We start from the raw sequence: 22,618 nt of genomic DNA on the forward strand, positions 1-22,618 counted from the left end.
CTCACTAGGTAGGTAGGAAAGCACTGGAACACGTTACCCAGAAAGGTGGTGGAATCACCATTCTTGGAGGTTTTTAAGACCCAGATAGACAAAGCCTTGGCTGGGATGATATTGTTGGGGTTTGTCTTACTTTGAGCAGGGGGTTGAACTAGCTCAGCGTTTCTCAACCCATCAGTCATGACACGAGTGGGTTGAAAGAATATATGAAAGGGTCGTGAACAAATTTTAAAAATGGATTATATTTTAAAGGAGAAAAACATGGGAAACAGCAGGTTTCCCCTTGCAGGCTGGGAGAGTCATGGCCTGGCATGTAAGTGGCTGCTGGAAGGAGGTCAGGGGAGCACAGCCCCCGCCCTGCCCCTGGTCTGTTACTCTCTGCACTGCTGGCGACATGACTGGCACAGGGGTCCTGGTGGGAGCAATGTGTCTCAACGCCCTGCTCCACTCTCCCATGCTGAGTTCAGCTCCTGCTCATGCTGGTCTGGCCAGGCTATAGCCCTGCCCATGCTATGGGTGGACAAATTTGAAAAGGTATGTGCCCCCTATGCCCCACAACCCACCCCACACACTGAGGCTATGTGTCCTGGTTGGGGGGGAGGGGGAGTGGGTCAGGAGCAAGGGGCACCAGCAGGGGTGGGGGTTGGGAGTGAAGGGCACCAGCAGGGCCAGGAGGCTGTTTTCTATTTAAGCTATTTTCTGGGTTGGGACTGGCCATTGATGTTTACAAATGGGCCCTGGTATAAAAAGGTTGAGAACCACGGGACTAAATGACCTCCCGAGGTCCCTTCCAACCCTAATTTTCTATGATTTACCTCAAACACACATTCCATGTGCACATTTGGAGTCAGGTTGTCAATTCAGTTAATTTTGCTTTTATTCTTATACAGCTACCCTGCTACAAGTATTTCACTATGTTTGGCTCCAAACTGCCTCAGATAAAAACTTTTCTACACTGAGAATCCTAAAAAAACTTCAGAACAGCAATGCTGACTGTTACAATGCTTGTATCCAGAGGGTACCCATGGTGCCCCCACATAGCAAACCCTGTCCCCACTCCTACTCTGCCTGTCCAGGGCAGGGTGCTCAGCCTCTGCCCTGTGGCTAAATGTAGCCCATGGAGCCAGCTTATCTGACCCACAGGGCTCCCCATGGGTTCAGAAGTTTGATGGCAGGGGAGCAATGACCATAAAATGTAACCACTCTCCCCCTTGCCAACTTCCCAAACCCCAAGCCCTGTGTGGCTGGTCAGGGCCCAGCTGCTCACCCCTCCCCTGCAGGGCCAGGCCACATCCACTCTCCCCCACAAGGCCAAGCCACACTCCCCTTCCCGCCACAGTGGCCAGCTGGGGCCAGGCCATGCCCCTTTCCACTCGGGGGGGCTAGGTCACACCCCGTTCTCCCCACAGAGCCAGGCTGGGGCTGGCCCAAGCTCCCTTTCCGCACTTGGGCCTGGCCATGTATCCTCCCTCCCCCCACAGGGCTGGGCTGGGGCTTGGCCATACTTCCTTCCCTCCATGAGGCCGGGTCAAGCTCCTTTCCCCTGCAGAGCTGGCTTGGGTCTGACCTGCCCTCCACCCCGCTCCATGTGGCCAAACAGTGTCTGCTGTGCCTGCTCTGGGCACTGGATTGGGACCACTGGCTGGATCCAGCCCACAGTCAGATTAGGCAGTGCTCATCTCACCTGCAGGGGAAAGTTTGAGCACCACTGTTCTATGGTATCACCCTGCCACCTCACCTACTCTTGCCTGGTCCCCCAAGCTATCTTCCCATCCCACGTGCCATGCCTTGATGGAACATTAGTACAAAATTAGGGAGGCTGCCTTCAGAGACTGGGATGAGACCTCAGGTACCGCACCCTGATCATCATGGGTGGCCTCACTCTGGCCTGATCTCTTCTCTATCTCCTGAGCAGGGTGTCTCTCCTTCACACTAGCCTCAGCCACCACCTTGTGTGTTCATATCCATTTCTCTCTTTCTGTTTTGGGCCCTGGGTCCTCTGTCAATGCTCTGGACCCCAGGCCCTATCCCTCTGTACTGCATCAGATTCAGTGCTCTAAGTCCAAAGCCCACTAATTAAAATTCCTCCCTTGTACCAATCCTTCCTTGTGGTTACAAATCATGGCCTTCAGCCTCCTAATAGCCACACCGAAGCCTACTGGATCTACTCTCTGCAGCTGCCCTTGCCCTACCTTGGCTTTAGCCCACTAGACACCCTCTCTCTACCTTGGCCCTGACTGCAGCCCACTGGATCTTAAGCCTGCAACTCACAGCACTGAACCCCTCATTCTGCAGCTTCAAAATACAGAGTGCCTTGCTGGCACCCACTCCGTACCTCCTCTCCTTAAGCCATTCCTGAACCTCCTGGTCCAGAACAGCAGAAATAACCAACTGGGCCCCAACAGCACCCTGGGGTACCCAATTGCTCTGTATATGCTTAGTTCACTTTGCTCTCCAGAGAGCTCTCCTCCCTATGACACTTGGGACCAGAGGGTGCCTCTAGCCCTGAAGCCAACCCTATATACATAATTCAAAGTCAGGCACAGGTGTTTCCCATTAATCAATTCAGACCTGCTTCTCTGCTACTTGCCTCTGGACATATTTTTCTCACACTGATTTTGCATTACTTTTGCAATTCCTTATATCAATTTTATGTTTTAAAAACATTTTATCTTCCAGGGGTCCTGCTATCAATTCTCTGTCCCTAGGACTTACTATTTCTCTTATTTCTCACTAATTCCATTCAGCATGGCCTCATTTAACAACACTTTTATTCTTGTTTTCTACTCATGTTTTCACACCTTAGTTTTTCCTCTACCGTCTTACTTGGCCTAATTCAGTAGCATCACTCATATAAGCAACCCTTCTCTAATGGAATAACAATTAAAAGAAAAATAACTCTAGACAAGTTAAGGGTCCACATTTCTCTCTCCACCTCTTTGTAAAATAAGTTATTTTTTTAAATTCCAGTCTGTACAGGTCTAATGGGAAAGGACCTAGGGAAAATTAACCTAGACAAGACAGAAGAAAAGTGAATGGTTCCAAACAAAAGAATTGCAGCAAATTAAGTTCCTCGTGCTTCTTTGTTCAGGAGGTATATTTTGGAAGCTATGGGAAAGTAAGAACCAAAATTGAATGCCTGGCTGTAAAGGTTTGCTATTTTTTTAAACATACAACTTTTGCTGATGTTACAAAGTACACAGAAAGCATACCTTTAAGTACCCTGTTACTGATACACAAGTGAATACAGGCTTCTTTTGTCTCTTACATATCAATGAAGATGTAAGAAATATGAAACTTATTTTAGTTGGAAAGATTCCCTCTACCACTCTCCAAGCCTTTCTACCTTCAGTGGAGACTCCTGGCACCTGGCTTAAATTTCACTGAATTATTTTCAGGTGTATCTAACAGACATGAAGCATTAGCCAGTTATCACTTTCTATTTAATAAGGACTTCTGAATAAAATAACAATTAGCCCTTTCCCAATACTCTCTTATATTGCGTATGAATTTTCATTCAAATATATGATACTTCTTGAAAAATTCTCTAGGCCTTTCCTGAATGGTGTTTGTTTAATTTTAGTTTTCAGTTATCCTCTTCAGTTGAAGCACTTTATGGAGTATTCCAGTTATATGTAGATACTATTTTAAGAAAGGAAAAATGGGTGTCAGTTCCTGCAGTAGATTTTCAAAATACTGGGAGGACAGAATTCAACATAAAGATACAGTGCTCTTGCTAAAGAACTTGAAAAAAGATCATTTTAATGAGTTGTGGAAGCTGTATACTTCTAAAGTACAGGTGGGCAAAATAAGGCCTATAAGGCTGGACCTAGCCTACCAACTGAGTGGATCCATAGGTTTCATAGTTTCCAGGGTTGGAAGGGACCTGAGTAGATCATCAAGTCCGACCCCCTGCCACGGCAGGAAAGAGTACTGGGGTCAAACGACCCCAGCAAGGTGTTCACCTAGCCTCTACTTAAAGACCCCCAGGGTAGGAGCCTGCACCACTTCGCTTGGAAGTTGGTTCCAGATCCTAGCCGCCCTGACCGTGAAGTAGCACCTCCTGATATCTAGCCTACAGCTCCCTCTGTTCCCAGTGCAGCTGCAGCCAGATGGGTGCTGCTCTGCTCCCTTCACCTCCAATGGCAGCTCCTCCTTCACTCCTGCCCCTCATGTGCTGCTCTGGGGTTGGGCAGGTGCAGGCAGGAGGGAAGCTTCAGCCAGGCAGCTCCCACTGGAGGTGAGGGAGCAGAGCAGCCCCAACCAGCTGTATCTGCACTGGGAATAGCCCCACCAGAAGCTGCGCACTGGCAGGGGCTGAAGCCAGGCTGGTGGGCATGGGCAGGAGCAGGGCACAGGCTGCCCCAGGTCGGGTTCAGCTCCATGTGGACTGCATGGGGGCAACCGCAGACCATATCACCCAGGCGAGATATGCTGCACATGACTCATGCATCCCTCTCCCATCCCACCACCAGCTGGCTCCTGGAACCTGGTGCCCAGGCAGCGCCCACTACAGCCCCGCATGCCCCCAACCCCCACGGGACAGAGTGCACAGGGAGCAGATAGGCCTTGCCCACCTGTCCCACTCATGAACGCTGCTCCCAGCCTGCCCAAAGCCTCATAGGGAGTTTTTGGGAGTTGTACAAGGGGGAGGGAGGGTGCTGACCCAGCCCATGACAGCTCATCAACACTCCCTATATGACCCTTGGGCCCAAATAATTGCCCACCCCGTTCTAAGGCTTAGGTCTATTGCAAAGCAGGAGAATTCTGGTAGTCATGAAGAAACAGTATCTTGTATCGACATTTTACCCAAAGCAGACAGGATTTATTATGTGAAAACTACAATAAACTGTCTAAGTAAGCATATATAAAGTTTTTCTATTTTTAAGAATAAGAATGCTCACAGCTTATGAGAGAGATTCTATTGACAGCAAGTAACCAGGGATGAAAACTGTTCAGACCTAATACTATACCTTGTAATATCTATATAAATAGGCCATTTCCTGATTGACTGAGGTACTATGATATGCAAACAGCTGCTTTCTAAAGGAGGAGGTGACTAGTTTGCAGGTTTCTTCTTTAGAAGTATATGCCTCCACCAAAATGATTGCTACAGTTCTTAGAAGGTAAGACTCGCATGCAAAAGTAAAGGCATTTTGCCTGCTATGTCCCTCCTGACACATCCAATGCATCAGGGTATTTATACCCTGAATTAAGTTACCCATGCAACAGAACACAAGCATGGTACCTGATTCCCCAATGCTTCTCTACATGTTTTACCGTACATAAAATAAATAAATCTCTGCCACGGCTTTTCTATTGCAAAAATAGCTTTGGACAGAAGGACTGCTGTGCCATTTTCTGTTATTTGTATGATTGAAAGTTCTGTTCTTTCTGTACACTATATTTACATTTTTAGCCCAATGACAGATGATGCTGTGACCTATTTGGAAGTCATAACAGTAATGATTACCATGACATATTTCTGTCCTTAAATGCTTCCTTCCAAATGCCAGATAACAAACTTTTGTGGATTGGGTTGGAATGCCCAAGGGAACTGTTTTGTCATCACATTTACTAGGTCTAATGAGCCCTGCTACTCATGCTGATGTCACCAGAAGTGCAACTGTTCATTCTTGCCTGAGCTGGTGCATCAAAACAGACAGAAGCAAAAAGAAAGCACATACAAATTCTCTAAATGTGATTGGGAAACACACCTATGGCAACCACTCCCTGTTAGATCTGGAAGACTAATTGAAGAGCTCTCCAAAGAGAGGAACAGCTGACTAACTCCTTTTTAAAAGCAGGAGGAAGGGAAGAAGAGATGCTGGTTGTTAGGTGCTCAACGAATTTGGGATCAGTGGTTCCCTCCCCTACTTTGGCAGTCCCCAAAACGACACTGTAAATTTCTTTTCTTATGGACATACTGTGAAAAAATGCTATAGCTGACTGCACACACTAGTGGGAGATGATAACAGCTCCTATGAAGTGAAGCGGCAATGCCTACCCAGAAATGGATTTTCCAGTCCTGTCCTGCCTACAAGATTCCTCAAAGTGTAAATATACAGCTGTGCATTCTTGTCCATACTACATCTCTATGGCTCCAACCAGAGTGAGCTGATGTGGAGCACTCTTGTGTCTTCTGGTAAGCGCCTGAGTTGCAAGTTAACCATTTCATCTAAGGCATTAGAAGTATTTTCTAGCCTTTATACTATGGTTTGTCTAAATCATTTAAACAGATAAAAAAGTCAGAACTTTACTGTTTAAACATTAAATATTTTGTTTAAATGTTATAGTTCCTTTCAAGTAATACCAAAAGGACATCAACCAATTTATGGCCCAACTCATCTCATGAACAATGTTAACTACTCGACCAAATGAATGCTGCTTGCATTAGATTCTACAACACTAACTGTACCTACATCTTATTCTGAACTAATTTACTAAGCAAGTTCCTCCACACTGGTTCTCTGGATGCAAGGGAAATTTTTCTTTTCAGTTTTAAAAAAAACTGAGTTTAAATCTATTTTCATACTGCAAAGTTCTACTCTGGTGTACTTTAATTAATTTATTCAGGCAAAATAAGTAACTTTGCTTTCTAACCTGGTGTTTCTGAAGAGTTGGACAGTGGTGCTGATGCTTCTGCTAAAGCTGCTAATGTAGCTAATACAGAAGTGGAGGAATTTCCAAACTGTACAGCAGATACTCCTGTTTCATCTAAAAGGAGAAAAGATAAAGTTAATTTACAAACCTGCACAAAAAAGACTATGTAGTCTCTTTTTAAAACTCTTACTTATTATAGTGAAGACTTTAATATATTGGAATATATTGTTCTTGTTATAAATTAAAGTACTATTCTGAAGGCATGTTTGTTAGGCAAATGTAGACTGAGAAATTATTACAATGTAGATTATTATTCTGCATCATGATATTTATATTAAAAAAACACTGAAGAGGAAAAAGGCAACTACTGTACTCCTATCATTTTTCTCAGTAGCTTTTTTATAAAATGGTGAAAATCAGTTAAATATACAATCCCAATAACTATTCCTATATGCATCTAAATGCCCACTGCATTTGATATATTTGCAGAAGATACCAGACCTGTTAGGTTCACCACACCTCCAGGTCCAATGATAAACTGTGGTGTTGCTGCATGTATTGTCACAGTGTCTGGACTCTCTGGATTTGTATTGATTTGGTTCTGCATTGCAATCTAGGAGGCAAAGGTAAAAATACTATTCAGTCTGCAGATAAAGAAAAGGTACTAACCATATAGGAATTAGAGTTCTTTAAGACATACCCAATACGTACATTCCACTGCAGTGCTTGAATTCTGAAACATTTCCAGCTAGCAGTTCCTATATTCCATATTCTTTTGCACATAATATGCACCTTTTTTCCAATATTTAGCCACTGGAAATTGTAGTATGTACCATAAGTGAGGAAATATGGTAATAACAGTTTCTGCCTCTGCAGGCAGAGGGATAAGGGGGATTGAAAGTAATGCAGCAGTGTGGTTCTGTAGCTACTAGCTGTGAACACTCTCTCTTTCCCCATAACAGAGGCTCCTGCTACAGAAGCCAGAAAATAATTTTTTTCTTCATTTGGTCTTTTAAAAACAAGATGTATAGCTTATTCAGGGGTGGACGGTATGCAAGAAAATACAATAGTACACACATGCTTGTTGCTACTATTCATATTTGGCACCAAGGTCAGAAAAACCAGAATACATCTACTCTGCTTCAGTTTTTTTCTCAGTTCCAGAACCCTAGGTGTGCTAGGTTCTGAGAAATAGAACATTTGAGGGCAGGTTGCAAAATGTGCGTAAGGAGAGCAAAGAACTCCAGTTCCAAGCAGTTACTTATGTTACGTTCTCCTTTGAGTGATCATCCATCTAAACATTCTTCTGTATGTGACTCCAAAGTAGGAACTAAGACACTTGGATGGCGGCAGAGTTGCAGAGTCAAGGGAACAGCAAGTGAAGAATTACTTTACTGATCTTGAGGCTTGAGAAACTGTATGTCTCATGAATGTACAAACAGGACTCCAAATGGCCACTTCACAGATTTCTAGGATGAATGTATTTTTCAGCAACTTTGTAGATGTTGCTTGAGCTCTGGTGGACTCCTTGAGGAGGATTCACATTAGTACATCCTATAGCATGCAAAGAAAATAATCTTGTTCATTTTGCCTGGTAAGCCTGCCTTACCAAGATCTTCCTGCTACTGGCCAAGATGTTTCAAAGGGGGCACAACAGTCCCCACTCCTCACTCAGGAGCCAGAATCTAAGCCTCAGGGAGGATTTCCTTTCCATCCTGGAATAAAAGTTCCAGGAGAAAAGATACAGATTCTGGGTGGCTAAATATGAGACGTAAAATACTGTGGAAGCAGAACTGTTTCAGCCACATCAGGCTATCAAGATCAAGCTGGCCATGACTTGCCTGGCTTTGCAAAGAACTCTGGAAATGAGACGGTCGGTGGTACAATTCCCATTCCATAAGAAAACCCCCTTGATTCAAGATTTTTGTGGAAAAAACCTGATGTTTCTCATTGGTTTAAGCTGTGAACGGTTGGTCCACCCTAGAATCATTTGATTGTGACTAGAAGAGAGGTGCTGGCTAAGTCTGCTCACCCAGCTACTCTGATTAACAGAGTATTGTAGGAAGGCAGATCTGATGCACCAGAACAGTGTGTGTTGCAACTATCTGAGAGTGCAATCACTGCCTGGCGCTGGTGAGTGGGAGTGAAGATTAAAATGTTGTTTGCTGATGTAAAATATATCTGTGATGCTGTTTGTCAAACTTGCTATAGGTTAGTGATTCTCAACCTCATTAGACTCCAGGCACCCCTCAGAAAATGCCAACTCTTATGTTTCTACAATCAAAAAACAAGTGAAAGGTAACAGGGGACTTCTTCTGTTGCAAAAAACTCAGAAAGACCATAGCAGGTCAGAACGTTTTTGAATCTATGGATTCCTAACTGAAATCTCCAGGTTTAATCTTGTGAATCATGTGCAAGTGTTTGTATATCTAACAGTGCCAAAGCACCCTGGTTGAGAATCACTGCTACAGACTATACCAGGATGTGCTGCAGAAAAGATTGCTAGGCCTTTCAGACTGTTCTAGACTCTGGAATTTTGATAAGCAGATCTTTCCCTTTTCGGACCACAGGACTTAAGCTGAAGAACATCCATGTCTACTGTGTATTCCAGCAATGTCACAGTCATCTCAAAAGTAAGGGAGAGAGGTAAAAGGAACTCTCCTATGGATATTCTCAAGGTCCTTTCGACACTTCAAAGGAGACAAAGCTAACAGGAATCACAAGAATATCCAGCAGTTGTTTGCCTGTTGAACAAACCAATCTTCAACATCCCACCATGTGTCAAAATGTACTCTGGCATGTGGTATCACTTAAATGCACAAGGCTGCAGAAGTTGGTATGGTCAGAGTAGTGAAATCAGGCTCTCTTAAACCTGTTTGAGAAAGATATGCTATATCTGATCCAGAGTCCAAGGTGACCCCAATGAATGCAAGTTTTTATGAGATTCGATTTCTGGTTGTTTACCTTCAAACCCAAGTCTTGAAACAGATAGAGGATGAGTCAAATGTTTTAAACACCTATAAAAAAAAATCTCATTTTCACTAGTCAGTTATCCAAGGAAGGTTTTCATACATTGCTTACAATAGTAGCAGCCCATCTCCAGAGCAACACTTTTGTGAATACCCTTGAAGTTACAGACCAGAGGGTAAAATTTTAATTGAAATTCTGGCTTACTGCAAGCTTCAGTGAGAAGGGATTACCTCTGTGAAAAGGGATTAAAGATAAATTGAAGAACTGTAAATCAAGAGAAGGGTCATTCATCAATACTATCCTGAACTTCTGCTTATGAACTAAGGAACTGATTTTCTTCATGTCCAACATGGACCTTCTTCAGAATTAGGGCAGCAGCTGTAGATCCTCTCACCACTTCTGATGAGGAACCTCGTCCACTACTTTCATGCAGAGAACCTCTTCTAATAACAGGACCTCATGTGAAAGACCCCTGAAGAGTGACTAAGTTTATCTGAATGGTATAATCAGTCAAGATTACCTAATACAGAAATACTGGTACCTGAAGTGAGCAAGGCAGTTCCCAGATGGTCCTGTAATTGATTCTGAAATCACATGAATTGGTCTTGATGTCTCAATAACCCCTTCAAAATGTCTTTTTATCCATGGTCAGGTTAGATGTTGTAGTCTGCTGCCTTTCTACAATCATTATTTTGTGTAAGGCAGCTGGAAAAGGTCTGATGGAAGAAAGGGGGTTCATGTTTGAGACGACACCTAGAGGACCTCTTTTTTTGTTGTTTTTAAGCTGCCAGGGAGTAAATGCCTAAGGAATAGAGCATCACTCTAGAATCCTTCAGGGTATGAAGTACAGAATCCAACTTGACACTGAACAACTCCATTCCCTCAAAACAGAAGGTCCTCCACCGGACTCTGTACACGTAGGCCTGGCTACTTCTGTCCCCATCAAATGGGAAAATACAGTGCCCCTTATCTTGGACCACCTGTAAACTAACCTTAGCTGTTGATAGTGTCAAAAGGCCAGATGAGATAAATTCTTCCCTCAAGCAAAATAACAGCTTGTTCAAAAAGAAGGCAGGCCTCTCAGACCATGGAGCTAAACCTTGATGGCAGGACCTGATAACCAGGGATACTGAACTGTAAGCTCACAGAAAAGCATATTCATGGCGTAATAAAGCCAATCTCTGACTCCACTGCCTTGAGAAATAGCTATGATCTGGTGGGCCTTCTTGTTTCTGTTATGAGTCAAGAGCAGAAATACCCCTATGCACCTCTGGTGCAAACTGGTGCATCTTGTTCATCTTATGTAATATATGGATTGCTTTTGCCCCTTACCCAGAACAGTCTGGAGAACTGGGAGTTTGGCTCGGCTTTCCTTTCATGAGGTCCATGACCAATACAGCCACAGTGGCATAGGGTCCCTTAAAAACCTCACAAAAATCAGTGCCTGGTATCCTAGTATTTGCTCCAAGGTGATTCTCCAGACATCATACAGCAATGGATACTCTAGAAGAGCACTCGTGTGTATACTCCAAGCCATAGCCATCCTCAGACACCAAAGAATCCCAAGAGAGTGAACTCAATATATCTAATGGCACTCCCAATGGCCACGGGGAAAATTGTTAGGAAGCCTGGCTGCAGAAATATCGGGGCCTTAGTGCTATCGGCAATATGGAAGTAAATAAGAGTAATGACTGTGGTTCCTTTAAGTCTTTCTGTCAATGGTATAAGCCTGGTCAGTGCTACTGGCGCTCTAACGAGTGTAGCAGGATCACTGCCTCCCTCTAGATCTGCATCAGTGCATTCAGTGATATCATGGCTAAAGAGAAATGCTTTTATGCCATACTTGGAATAGATGCTATCAAGCCAGGGGCTGAAGAAGCCAGACCCCAAAATAAAAGGCAGAAGTCTTCTGTGATACCATAGCCACTTCATTGTCATCCCCATGACACACAAGCATGGGTAGATCTGTCCCATATGTTTCCATGTCCAGTAGGAGTGTTGGGGGTGTAAGACCACAAAGAGCTGCATAGCACAGAGTAACTCCTATCTGCTTTAGGCTGATCAGAGTCTAAAGCAAGAGATGTGCATGCATGTGGTGTGGCCTTTTCTGGGCAGGCTTTGCAACACACTGTAATTGCACAGCTCTTGCAGAAGCAGGAACATGGCTGAGAAGCACTAAGATAAGGTGAGGCAGCATCAACAGTAGCTCTCAGCCAGGTGTGCTGCTGCATTTAAAAAAAGTGATGGTGGGGTGCCATGACCCTGAAAAGGTTGAGAACTACTGGTCTAGGAGCTACTGAAGGTAGACTGTAGAAGGGAAAGGACTGAGAACCTGCACCAAAATATGTAAATAATCTTGGGCCATGGACAGATGAATATTTGATCTGCTTCAAATTGTGCTCCAGTCTGAAGCACTTCAGGCCATGGGCAGACATGCAATCCCCTGTATGTACCAGAAGACTGAAAGGAAGGAGGCATGCACAGATTCCTTTTCTCCAGTCCCAGAGTCTCCCATAGGTCTTGAGCTCGAAAGATTCCCAAGGATGGCTGAGTGCATGTGAAAACATTCATATCAGTAAGCTGCCTGCCCCACCCTCCATACCCACTCTCTCCATAAGCAGAGGGGAGAGGAGGAAAGCAGAACACTAAATAAAGTATGCTAAAGAAGTAAGCACCACCCCTGCCCCTTGCTGTGCTCTTTGGAAAGAAGTGATTAAAAAAGTTCTTCATTTTTTGTAATGAAAAAGCAAAAAGCAACAGCAGACTGTTAGCAGGACCAGCTACCTAGGATTTGGGGTCTCAAATAACTGGCACCCTCCCTTATTCCAGGCCAAACAGTTCTCATCTCAGATCTTAAACTAGAGGTGCGTCAATATATTGGCCGCATAGCAGATCAGCACTGATAATAGGAAAATTAACATTATCTGCAATCAACTTTTTTCAGCTGTTAATGTCACTAATAAATGTCGTGTGCATGAGCGCAGCCGTAGCATGCACATGGCCAAGAATGCAGCCCGGCAGCTTGGAGAGCAGTGTCCTGCCAGTAAGTCTGGGGGGTGGGGAAGGAAGAGGCATGAGGGGCACAGATCAAGGCCCCCATGGTGAGGGAGGCAGGGGCTGGGGCAGGCGCTGTTCAGCCAGGGCAGTGAATGGGACCCCGCAGCAGGGAGCAGAATGGAGTCACAGGCAGCTCATCCAGGGGCACAGGGAAGGGATAGTAGAGAGGCTCCCTGCCGCTGTGCATACTCCTGGAGGAGGCATGGGGGGCATGTGCCACCCCAGATTTGCGTGCAGCGTGGAGGCAGGCTGCCTACTGAGGGCTTGGGGCCAGGGGCAGCGCCAGTCCCTTCCTGGTGGTGGGGTGGGCCAGGGCAGGGCTTGGAGTGGACAGGCCCAGCTGTGTGGGGTGGGAAGCAGTGGTGATGCCTGGAGAGGTGGCTATAGCCCCCCAAGCCTCCCCTCCAGCATGCCCATGCTCAGGGCACAAGAGATCCCAAGAGAAAGACAGCAGAGTGGAGTGCTCTAAGCAGAAGCAGCATTGGGGGGATTATAGTCACCCCAAAATTCCCTGTAGCCCTCCCCCACAGCCACCCCTTCCAATGTCATCACTCAGCCCACCCAGCTAAGCCTGCCCTGTTCTTGCCTGCCGTGGCCAGGCCCCCCACCAGGAAGAAGGTGGCGCTGCCCCTGGCCCCGAGCCCAGAGCAGGAAGCCTACTCTTGGACTACACAAATCTGGGGGGCACATGCCTCCATGCTTCCCTCAGATTGCATGCAGTGGCAGGGAGCTGCTTCTGCCTCCCCATACCCCGTGCCTCCTGGACGAGTCACCCGCAGCTCCATTCTGCTTCTGGCCCCAAGGTTGCATTCACTGCCCTGGCTGGGCAGCATCCCCAGCCCCAGGCCCTGTCCCACTCCCTCTCTCACTGTGGGGGCCTCAATCTGCACACCCCGTGACCCTTCCCTCCCTCATGACCACTGTGGGGGCTTCAATCTGCAAACCCCGTGACCCTTCCCTCCCCCATGACCCTTTCCCCGCAACAGATTTACCAGCAGGAGACTGCATTGGCCAATATAACTGGTTAATAACCACCTATTGGTATCAGCCAAGAAAATCTTTATTGGTACACCCCTATCCTAAACTCATCTGAAGATCCATGCAAGTTATATACTTGTAAACTAGAAAACCTACTCCAAGGGTTGGGCCTTTCCAATCCTTGTTAGGGAAAACTGAGTTAGTATCTAGTCTAGGGGAGGGCAAAATACGGCCCATGGGCTTGATTTGCCTGCCAGGTAATTCCATCTGGCACACTAGGCCCCTCCGTAAGCCCTGGCCCTCGCTACCCCTGTGCAAGCCAGTGCCTCCACGCAGGAGGTGTGGCTCCGGTTGCTAAGCAACCACCCCCCACCCCAGCCTGGCCAGTTGCACCCCAGCCAGGGGGCACTAGAGACAAGAAGCTTCTGGCTGACAGAGTCTTTTGCATGCTTACCCCAAGGTGGTTTCCAGAACTTCCTGCCTGCGAGAGTGGAAATGCAGGTAGGGGCCCCACTGGGCTGGGGCCAGGGACTCCTGATGGGGGAAACAGGATGGGAGCGCAAATAGCCATATGCTATGGGGTCAGGCTGGGCTGGCCCCACACGCTGCAGGAGCTAAGCTCTGTGAGGCTGGTTGGGACTGGCCCCACATGTTGCCCCACAGGTGGGAATGCTATTGGGCTGGGTGGAGCTGGCCCCACATGCTGCTGCTGCCACCTGTGGCCACAGACTAGGGTGGGAGCATGGGGTGATGCATGCTATGGGGCTGGGCAGGGCTGGCCCCACTCAATTCCACCACATGCAGCTCCAGGGGCTCACACTCTGGGGACTCCGAGGACTGCCACCTCTCCCACCCCCCACCATAGCCACACATTCCCACCCCCCCCCAACCACATACTCCACACACCATACCCACACCTCAACCATGGACCCCCATGCATCCCTTACCACCCCCAATATACAAGAGTAAGAGTGTATTGTGAGCTACTATGCAATCACCTCTAGATTCACGTGTGTTGGCACAGTGCATCAGGACAAAATTTTTTTTTTTTAAATAGAATTAAACTAAGTCATAGATATTTAATTTTTTTAGTGTATGTTTTTTCCCCCCAGTTTCAAGATGTCAACCCCCCTCCCCCCCTGCAAAAGGAGTACTTTCAGGGCAAGGGGAGGGACTTATGGTGGCAAAGGTCAGGGTTTAGGGGCAGGACGTCCGGTCCCAAGATGGCAGCCAGGGGGCGGGCACCAGTCAAGGGGCGAGGCTACCCTTGCAGCTCTTGACAGCTCACCCAAACTTGTTAAGCAGCCCTCCAGCCAAAATAAAATTGCCCACCCCTGGTTTGGTTTCTGAGAAAAAGGTCTTCCATCGCCCCAAAACCCCACTCCAACTCATGTAACCCACCTCCCCCAAGATGACAGCTGGCAGAACATACTGCTACTTTTTATGATAGCTTTGAGTTTAGAGACCATATCTTAACTGCAAAGATCCCAGTTAATTCTTCATGTCAGCATGTTCAAGGTAAAAAAGACTAAAGGCCCTCATCCCATGGATTAACAGGGCTAAACATACTTCTTATGCAATTTTTAGACAGATTATATGAATTAATAAGAGATCATTTCTATACCATTAACTGTGGGGGGAGTACCATCAGTTTAATCACTATACAACCTTGCACTATTATATTTATAGTTTAACTCATTAGCTGTATAAACGAGCATCTTTTGTAAATTTCAACTGCATTATGAATCAAAAGTTACCTGTAATATTTCTGCTAAATCTTCATTTCCATTGTCTATTGCAATGTCTAATGCAGTTTTGCAAAATTTACTTTGAACATGGACATCTGCTCCATATTTTATTAAGAGTTCCACCACCTCTTGATGATTGTGTTCAGTAGCCCAGTGAAGTGCAGTCATCTTTAGCATATCCTTTGCATTAACGTCAGCCCCATGCTACAAACAAAAACATTATACAATATCAAATCATGATGGGTTCTTTGAATTGTTTAAAGCTGTAAATGGAATGATGCCCAAAATAATGAAAGTATTCCTTTTCACTTGGTCGCAGCCTGTAACTTCTAGTTATCTTACAATTACTGATCCATTATCACAAAGCATTAAAAAATTCTTAGGATCACCTAAGTTTAAGCATCAAAATGTAATTATTAGTATAATACGACATTTTGAAAAAAGTCTTATTTTTGAATCCCAAAAACCTAATTTGAAGACATGTTGACTTCAGTTAAGAAATTAAAAATAAAATGTACAGCTGACTTGGAAAGGAACATACCCTTGATATGTACCGTGAAATATTCATGTTGCTTATTTACAAAAAAAAAAATCGTTCTGGTGACAAACTAGGAATTTAAAGCAAACCTCTTTAATCGTAAAGCCAAACTCAGGCTCTGTTCCAAACAGCACGTAATGTAAGAATTTTCTACCTTAAGTAAGACTTCTACTATGCTTGCATGGCCTTCAGATGCTGCCATATGTAATGGAGTTCTGTCCACTTTGGTTCTGGCATCACGACTCACACCTGCTCGAAGTAACACTTCTGTTGTTGAATAGTGTCCATACTGTGCTGCTAAATGAAGTGGAGATGTTCCCAACTGTAAGGCAATGTAAAGGAAGACAGTATGAAAAAGAAGGCAATAATGAAGCAGTCACTTCTTTCCCCTCTCTTCTTGATTTTTATCCTGAAGACACAGAACCCATGCACCTGTCCACCACTTCTAAACCATTCCCCATTTAGCCCTCTGGAAAGAAGCAGGATGTTTATAAATGAATATAGAAAGAAAACATTCCAAACTGAGATTTTCACTAACCCATCACTTAGAGAAGATCCCACTGTTGTGACTTGCCTCTTCAAAGCCTCATATATGCTCTAATTCCACCAACTGCCATATTAGCTGTTGTGTCATTTACCCTGTCTTTGCTAACCATCAATAGCTAGAATAAAATTCAATCAACTGGACTCTCTTCCTAAACTAAACTGTAACCATATGATTAAGAAGTTAATTAGTGACTGTTGTGGATGGAGAGCAAATACTTTACCATTAACCTTTCCAGTTTGTCTAGGCTGCCATTAATAGTAACTCATTCACAATTTGTTATTACCAGTTGCTGTCCTCACGGCTATTATTTCAAGGTCAGATAATATGAACAAATAGTCAGTTTCAATTTGATGCTGAATACTGGGAAAAAAAATTAAACTGCAGATTCCAATTCAGGAAACCTTACGAATAGGTTTATATAATGTTAGAGGTTATAAAAAATGTACCTATTCTCCAGAAGAAAAAAAAGGAAAAATAGGGTGAAACAAAAAACAGCAAGTGACACAAACAAATTAAAATATCCATTACCCAGTCTGTGGTGAAAGGTGCTCCATTGGCCATCAAAATGCGAACTTCATCATCTTGACCTGCTCGTGCAGCTTCTAAAAGCTTCTTTCCCAAATCTACCAGGGACATCTAGTGAAATATGGGGGGAGGGGGGAGATATTAAAAGTTTAATATTACATTTATATGTCATTATTTAAATGGAATAATCCTACATTTTTTTTCAAATTCCATTTTCCAACCAATTTTTAATCAGTCCAAAATAAAGTTGGACTCAGTAGGATATACCCTCAAAGCAAACACCCATGTAGACACTCTCATTTGAGTCTGCAACCTTGTGAGGGTTCATTGAATTTGCAAGTAGTAATAGGTTTGGTTTCTAGCTGCATATGTTCCCTGCCTATGTCTCCAGCTGGCACTACATTTATTCAACTTATAAGTTAAGAGGCACTGTGCTAAAACAGATAATATGGACAGGGCACACAGTTCTTTATGACAGTTCACGCTGGAGTTTACTGCTCTCAGGTGCAGCATTTACACATGTACCTGGGACTGCAGCAGGGCAGAGCAGCCCTGCCTGGCAGGGAGACCCAAGGGTCAGCCTGCCAGCCTGGGGCTGCTCTGACCTGGTTCAATGTGCTATGGTGGGGCTGGCTGGGGAATGGGGGTGCTACTGTGCAGAGCTAACCAGCAGGCAGTCCCACACCACAACACCCTCATGCCCCAACAAGCCAGCTCCAGTCAGTGTCGGCACATGCAATGTAGCGGAATGAATAACTCCGCCGTAGGATAGTACTTGTGTCAGGCAGTACCCTCCTACATCAGACTTAATTAGCTTACTCCAGCCTAATAGCACTGCATGTGTAGATGCTGACGCTTTACTGCAGAGCTAATAAGTCAGCCCTGCAGTGAGCATCTCATCTAGATGCTCCTCCTCTCTACAAAACTCCCTCCAGTGTAATATAACTATTTTGATGACACCAATAAGCCAAGGATGTTAAACTGTCTTATTAAGAGAAGACAGGGAAGCTGGAAGCAGTTGTGGCTGCACCCTGGAAATGTAAATCAAGTCAGTTATCAAATACAATTTGAAAGGTAAAACTACCTATGAGCAATGGAAACAAAGGACTTGCTTACTGTAGGGTATCAAGGTAAAGGCACAGCCAGATAAAGTATAGTTCACATTCCTAGATGCAATTCATGAAAAAACAACCCTAGAATGCACTGGTTTAGAAAAAAATAAAGCTAAAAGCAAATTGCCATCTAAAGTAACACACCTTCAACCAAGCATTTATACTCAAAATAAATCAAACTTTTGAAAGTGTATGGACTTTCATATCCAAGGTAACAAATGTTTTTAGGCATGCCCTACTTTTAACTAAAAATTCTCTTCCAAGGTGGATATTTATTTATTTGGGGGGAGGGGCGGGGATGGGTAGTAAATTGTTGGAAATTTTCTTCTGAGGAAAATTAACAAATGATTTTAGACAATATTAAAAGGTGGATTCTACCATCATAGAACCATAGAAAATTAGGGTTGGAAGGGACCTTAGGAGGTCATCTAGTCCAACTTCCTGCTCAAAGCAGGACTAACCCCAACTAGATTATCCCAGCCAAAGCTCTGTCTAGCCAGGTCTTAAAAACCTCCAAGAATGGAAAGTCATAGGTGGTGGAAGGGGAGGCTAACAGGGCTTATCCCCCACAAACGCGGGCCCGGCCGTAGGCTCCTGACAGCTCCAGCAGGGGACGAGTGAGGAGGGGGTGTGCACGCAGCAGTGAGGGAAGGAGTGGGACTAGGGCTAGAGCAGGCCCTGCACAGCCAGGGTGTGATGTAGGACAGAGCCACAAGCGGCTCGTCCAGGCAGCACAGCTCCTGGTGCTACATGTACCCCAGGAGGCATGGGGGATGTGCACTCCAGGTGTCTGCACGGTGCAGGGTAGGCTGTCGCTCCAGGCTGGGGCCGGGGCTACCGATACAGCTCAGTATAACGTTAGTCATCGTTGCAACAGGGGCACACTATTGGCTCATATTCAGCTTATTGTCCACTGTAACCTACTGGGTCAGCCCCCAGCCTGTACTGGTGCATGGGACTGTTCTGTCTTAAGCACAGAATTTTGCACTCATCTTTGTTGGACCTCATGAGATTTCTTTAGGCCCAATCCATGTATTTGTCTAGGTCACTCTGAATCCTAGTCCTACCCTCCAGTGCATCTACCAGGGTAGATAAAAATCAACATTTTTTTTAAAACAATTAAAATAAAAATCAGAATTTTTTTTATTTAAATCATATATTTAAGAAATTTTTTTGTTACGATATTTTTAAAGAGATCATCATAGAATAGTGATTATAACTTCTAACTATATGCTATTTAAGACAATATATTCATGTAACCTTCTTAGATGTTTTAGAAATAGGTCACAGCAGGCCATGGACTATATTAGGGGCTCAATTTTATGGGGTTCCCAGAGGCTCCTCTATAGATTAGTAAAAATTAAAGAAAACCACTCTACCCAGTGGGACTCAGTGCTCAGTCTAGATCCCATTAAGCCAGGGGCAAGCAATTATTTCGGGTAGAGGGCCACTTACTAAGTTTTGGCAAGGCATCGAGGGCCGCATGACAGGCAGCCAGGGTCAAATAACTTTCTAAATTTTTTAGGGGCCCCGTGGACCAGAAAGGCATTTTGCCCACCCCTGCATTAAGCATTTGTGATGCTTAGTTTCAGTTCTCAAACTGTGGATGTGCGTCTCCAGAGACCATAAGCAGACACGGTTCTTCGGGTAGACGTGATAATTTATTAGACCAACTAAATAGTTGGAAAAATTGTTCTTTGCAAGCTTTCAGGTACAAACCCTTTTTCAGGCATAGGGAGAGTTTGTCTCGAGATAGCATCCTTGTTAACAGCAGTATATGGAGATGAGAGATAACAGACCTAATTACCCACCCTTCAGCCATGCTGTCTCTCTGCAAGTTTGTGTACACAGTCAAGCCCTTACCTTTCTCTAAAAGTCAAAAGTTTCAAGAAGTTAAATGAATAAACACAGAACTTTGTAGTAGTAATGCACTTTTTGTAGTAATCAATGATTAAATCAAAGCTTCCTGACTAGTGATTTAAATAGATTTGGTTTAAATCAAATCCACCCATGTATCTCCTACTCCCCCCAGCTTGGTGTCATCTGTAAACTTGCTGAGGGTGCGCTCTATGCCACCTTCTAGTTCATTCATGAAGACGCTGAACAAAACCAGTCCCAGGACCGACCCCTGGGGCACTCCACTTGATACCAGCTGCCAACTAGACATCGATTATTACAGGCTGAGACTGATGCTCCAGCCAGTTTTCTATCCACCTTACAGTCCATTCATCTAGTTCATACTTCCTTAGCTTGCCTGGTAGAATGTTGTGGGAGGCCATATCAAAAGCCTTACTAAAATTAAGGTGTACCACATCCACCGAGCCAGTCACATCATCATGGACGGCAATCAGATTAGTCAGACATGACTTGCCCCTGGTGAATCCACGCTGATTGTTCCTAAGCACCTTCTTCTCCACCAAGTGCTTAGAAATGGATTTCTTGATGATCTACTCCATTTTTCCAGGGACTGAGGCAGGATCGGCCCACAATTTTTTAGGACCCCCTCCAAGATATAGTTTTGGGGCTCCCTGACACAAAGAAGCTGGTGGCAGCAGCAGGGGGGCAGGGGATGGCAAGCAGCTGGATGTGAAGACAGTGTCGGGGGGGTGGGGGTGGCAAGCAGCTAGATGCAGGGGGCCCCTTGGCTGTGGGGCCCCCTGCAACTGCAGGTTTCACAGGATAGGACAGGCTGGCTCTGGACAGAGGTGAGGCTGACTGGCCTGTAGTTCCCTGGATCCTCCTTTCTCCCTTTCTTAAATATGGGTGCTGTTTGCCCTTTTCCAATCATCCAGGACCTTTCCTGATCATCATGAGTTTTCAAAGTTCATGGCCAGTGGCTCTGATATCTCATTAGCCAACTCCCTCAGCACCCTTGGGTGCACTGCATCGAGCCCCATGGATTTGTACATGTACAGCTTTTCTAAACAGTCCCTAACCTGTCCTTTCACCACTGTTGGTTGCTTATTTCTTCCTCAAACTGTGCTGTCTGGCGCAGTAGTCTGGGAGCTGACCTTGCCTGTTAAGATGGAGGTGAAAAAGCCATCAAGCACTTCAGCCTTTTCTGCATCCTCTGTCACAAGGTTGCCTTCCCCATTCAGTAAGGGACCCACACTTCCCCTGATCCTCCTTTTGCTACCAACATACTTGTAGAAACCCTTCGCCTCCCTTGCTAAATGCAACTCCAATTGCGCTTTGGCCCTCCTGACTTCATCCCTGCATGCCTAAGCAATGCTTTTATACTCCTCCCTAGTTACTTGTCCAAGTTTCCACTTCTTATAAGCTTCTTTTTTATGATTTAGTTTACTGAAGAGTTCCCTACTAAGCAAAGCTGGTCTTCTGCCATACTTGCTAGTCTTCCTGCGCGATTGGGATGGTTTGTTCCTGCACTCTCAGTAAGGCTTTCTTAAAGTACAGCCAGCTCTCCTGGACTCCACTTCCCCTCAGTCTGACTTCCCAGGGGATCCTGCCCATGAGTTCCTGAACTGAGTCAAAGTCTGCTTTTCTGAAGTCCAGAGCCCTTACTCTGCTGCTCTCCATCCTTTCTTTCTTCAGGATCCTGAACTCAGTCATCTCATGGTCACTGCCCCAGTTGCCATCCACTACTACATTAGCCACCAATTCTGCTGCCTACAAACAGGGAAGGTCAAGAAGAGATATGAAGCAGATCTTTTAAGTACAGTATTTTTCAGTGCACATGTACAAACAGTACTTACTTTTTTGGTGCATAAAATAATTGGACAACAGTAGCAGGTGGCATTTACATCAATTTGAACAGTGCCTGTTTCGTATGTGATTTTATGCAATTATTACAGAGAATTAGTTGGTAGAAGTAATGTAACAGTCTCTTTAACATGCACACCTATGCAGTCACCTCTCTCATTTTCTATAGTATGTTCTTAAAATATGGAAAGCAGTAAACTTGGGTTAATTCAGCGCTCCAAGGGGAATGCAAATACTGACAAATTATCCAGTAATGACCATTTATCAGGGGTTGATGATTGGGGACTGGGGAAGGTGGTGGCAGAGAATAGAAATAAAAGCAATTTAACCATATTCAAATTATTCCATAAGCCAATTAATCAGTTTGCTGAATGTATGTTTTAGAAGGTTGCAAACTACACAAGACAAGGAAAATATATGGCCTATACTTATATAGGCCATATATATTATACTCAAGTACATGGAATCTATATGTAAAACTAAGTTCTTAAAAGATATTGGCCTCAATAACCCTTTCTCTCACGCTTCTTCCCTCAGTTATCTATGCCTTGCTGCTCCTCGTGCTCCAAGTACAAATGTGTGTGAAGTTGCCACTACCACCTCATTCAGTCCATTCTGAAATTTCAATTTGTGTGCCCATTTACAGAACAAAGCTGTGAAAGTATTATTTTTCTACCTGAATCACACATACACCATGGTACTTATATGAAAACCTATACGCCATCCAGTCTCTATGATATGTCTATCCTATCGACTTGCTACAAAGGGAGCAGGGCAGAACAAGTGTGAAGTTTGTGTGTTATTTTCAGATATGCGATATCTG

General features: G+C 44.8%; 1 protein-coding gene across 4 annotated transcripts in view; it reads right to left on the bottom strand.

The window, feature by feature from the left end:
* The window catches only part of GABPB1 (GA binding protein transcription factor subunit beta 1), a 55,509-nt gene that overhangs the window by 21,124 nt on the left and 11,767 nt on the right, over positions 1-22,618 (bottom strand). For all 4 annotated transcript variants that reach the window (XM_090029060.1, XM_090029057.1, XM_090029058.1 and 1 more), the window contains 5 exons: positions 16,967-17,074; positions 16,046-16,213; positions 15,363-15,557; positions 7,102-7,213; positions 6,601-6,714 (listed from right to left, as the gene is read on the bottom strand). In XM_090029060.1, the coding sequence (XP_089885186.1) occupies positions 6,601-6,714; positions 7,102-7,213; positions 15,363-15,557; positions 16,046-16,213; positions 16,967-17,074 (697 nt within the window). The remainder of the gene's footprint in view (positions 1-6,600; positions 6,715-7,101; positions 7,214-15,362; positions 15,558-16,045; positions 16,214-16,966; positions 17,075-22,618) is intronic.

Source organism: Crocodylus siamensis, chromosome 15 (genome assembly GCF_052110815.1).
Source record: "Crocodylus siamensis isolate JL-2025a chromosome 15, ASM5211081v1, whole genome shotgun sequence".
Taxonomy (NCBI): domain Eukaryota; kingdom Metazoa; phylum Chordata; order Crocodylia; family Crocodylidae; genus Crocodylus; species Crocodylus siamensis.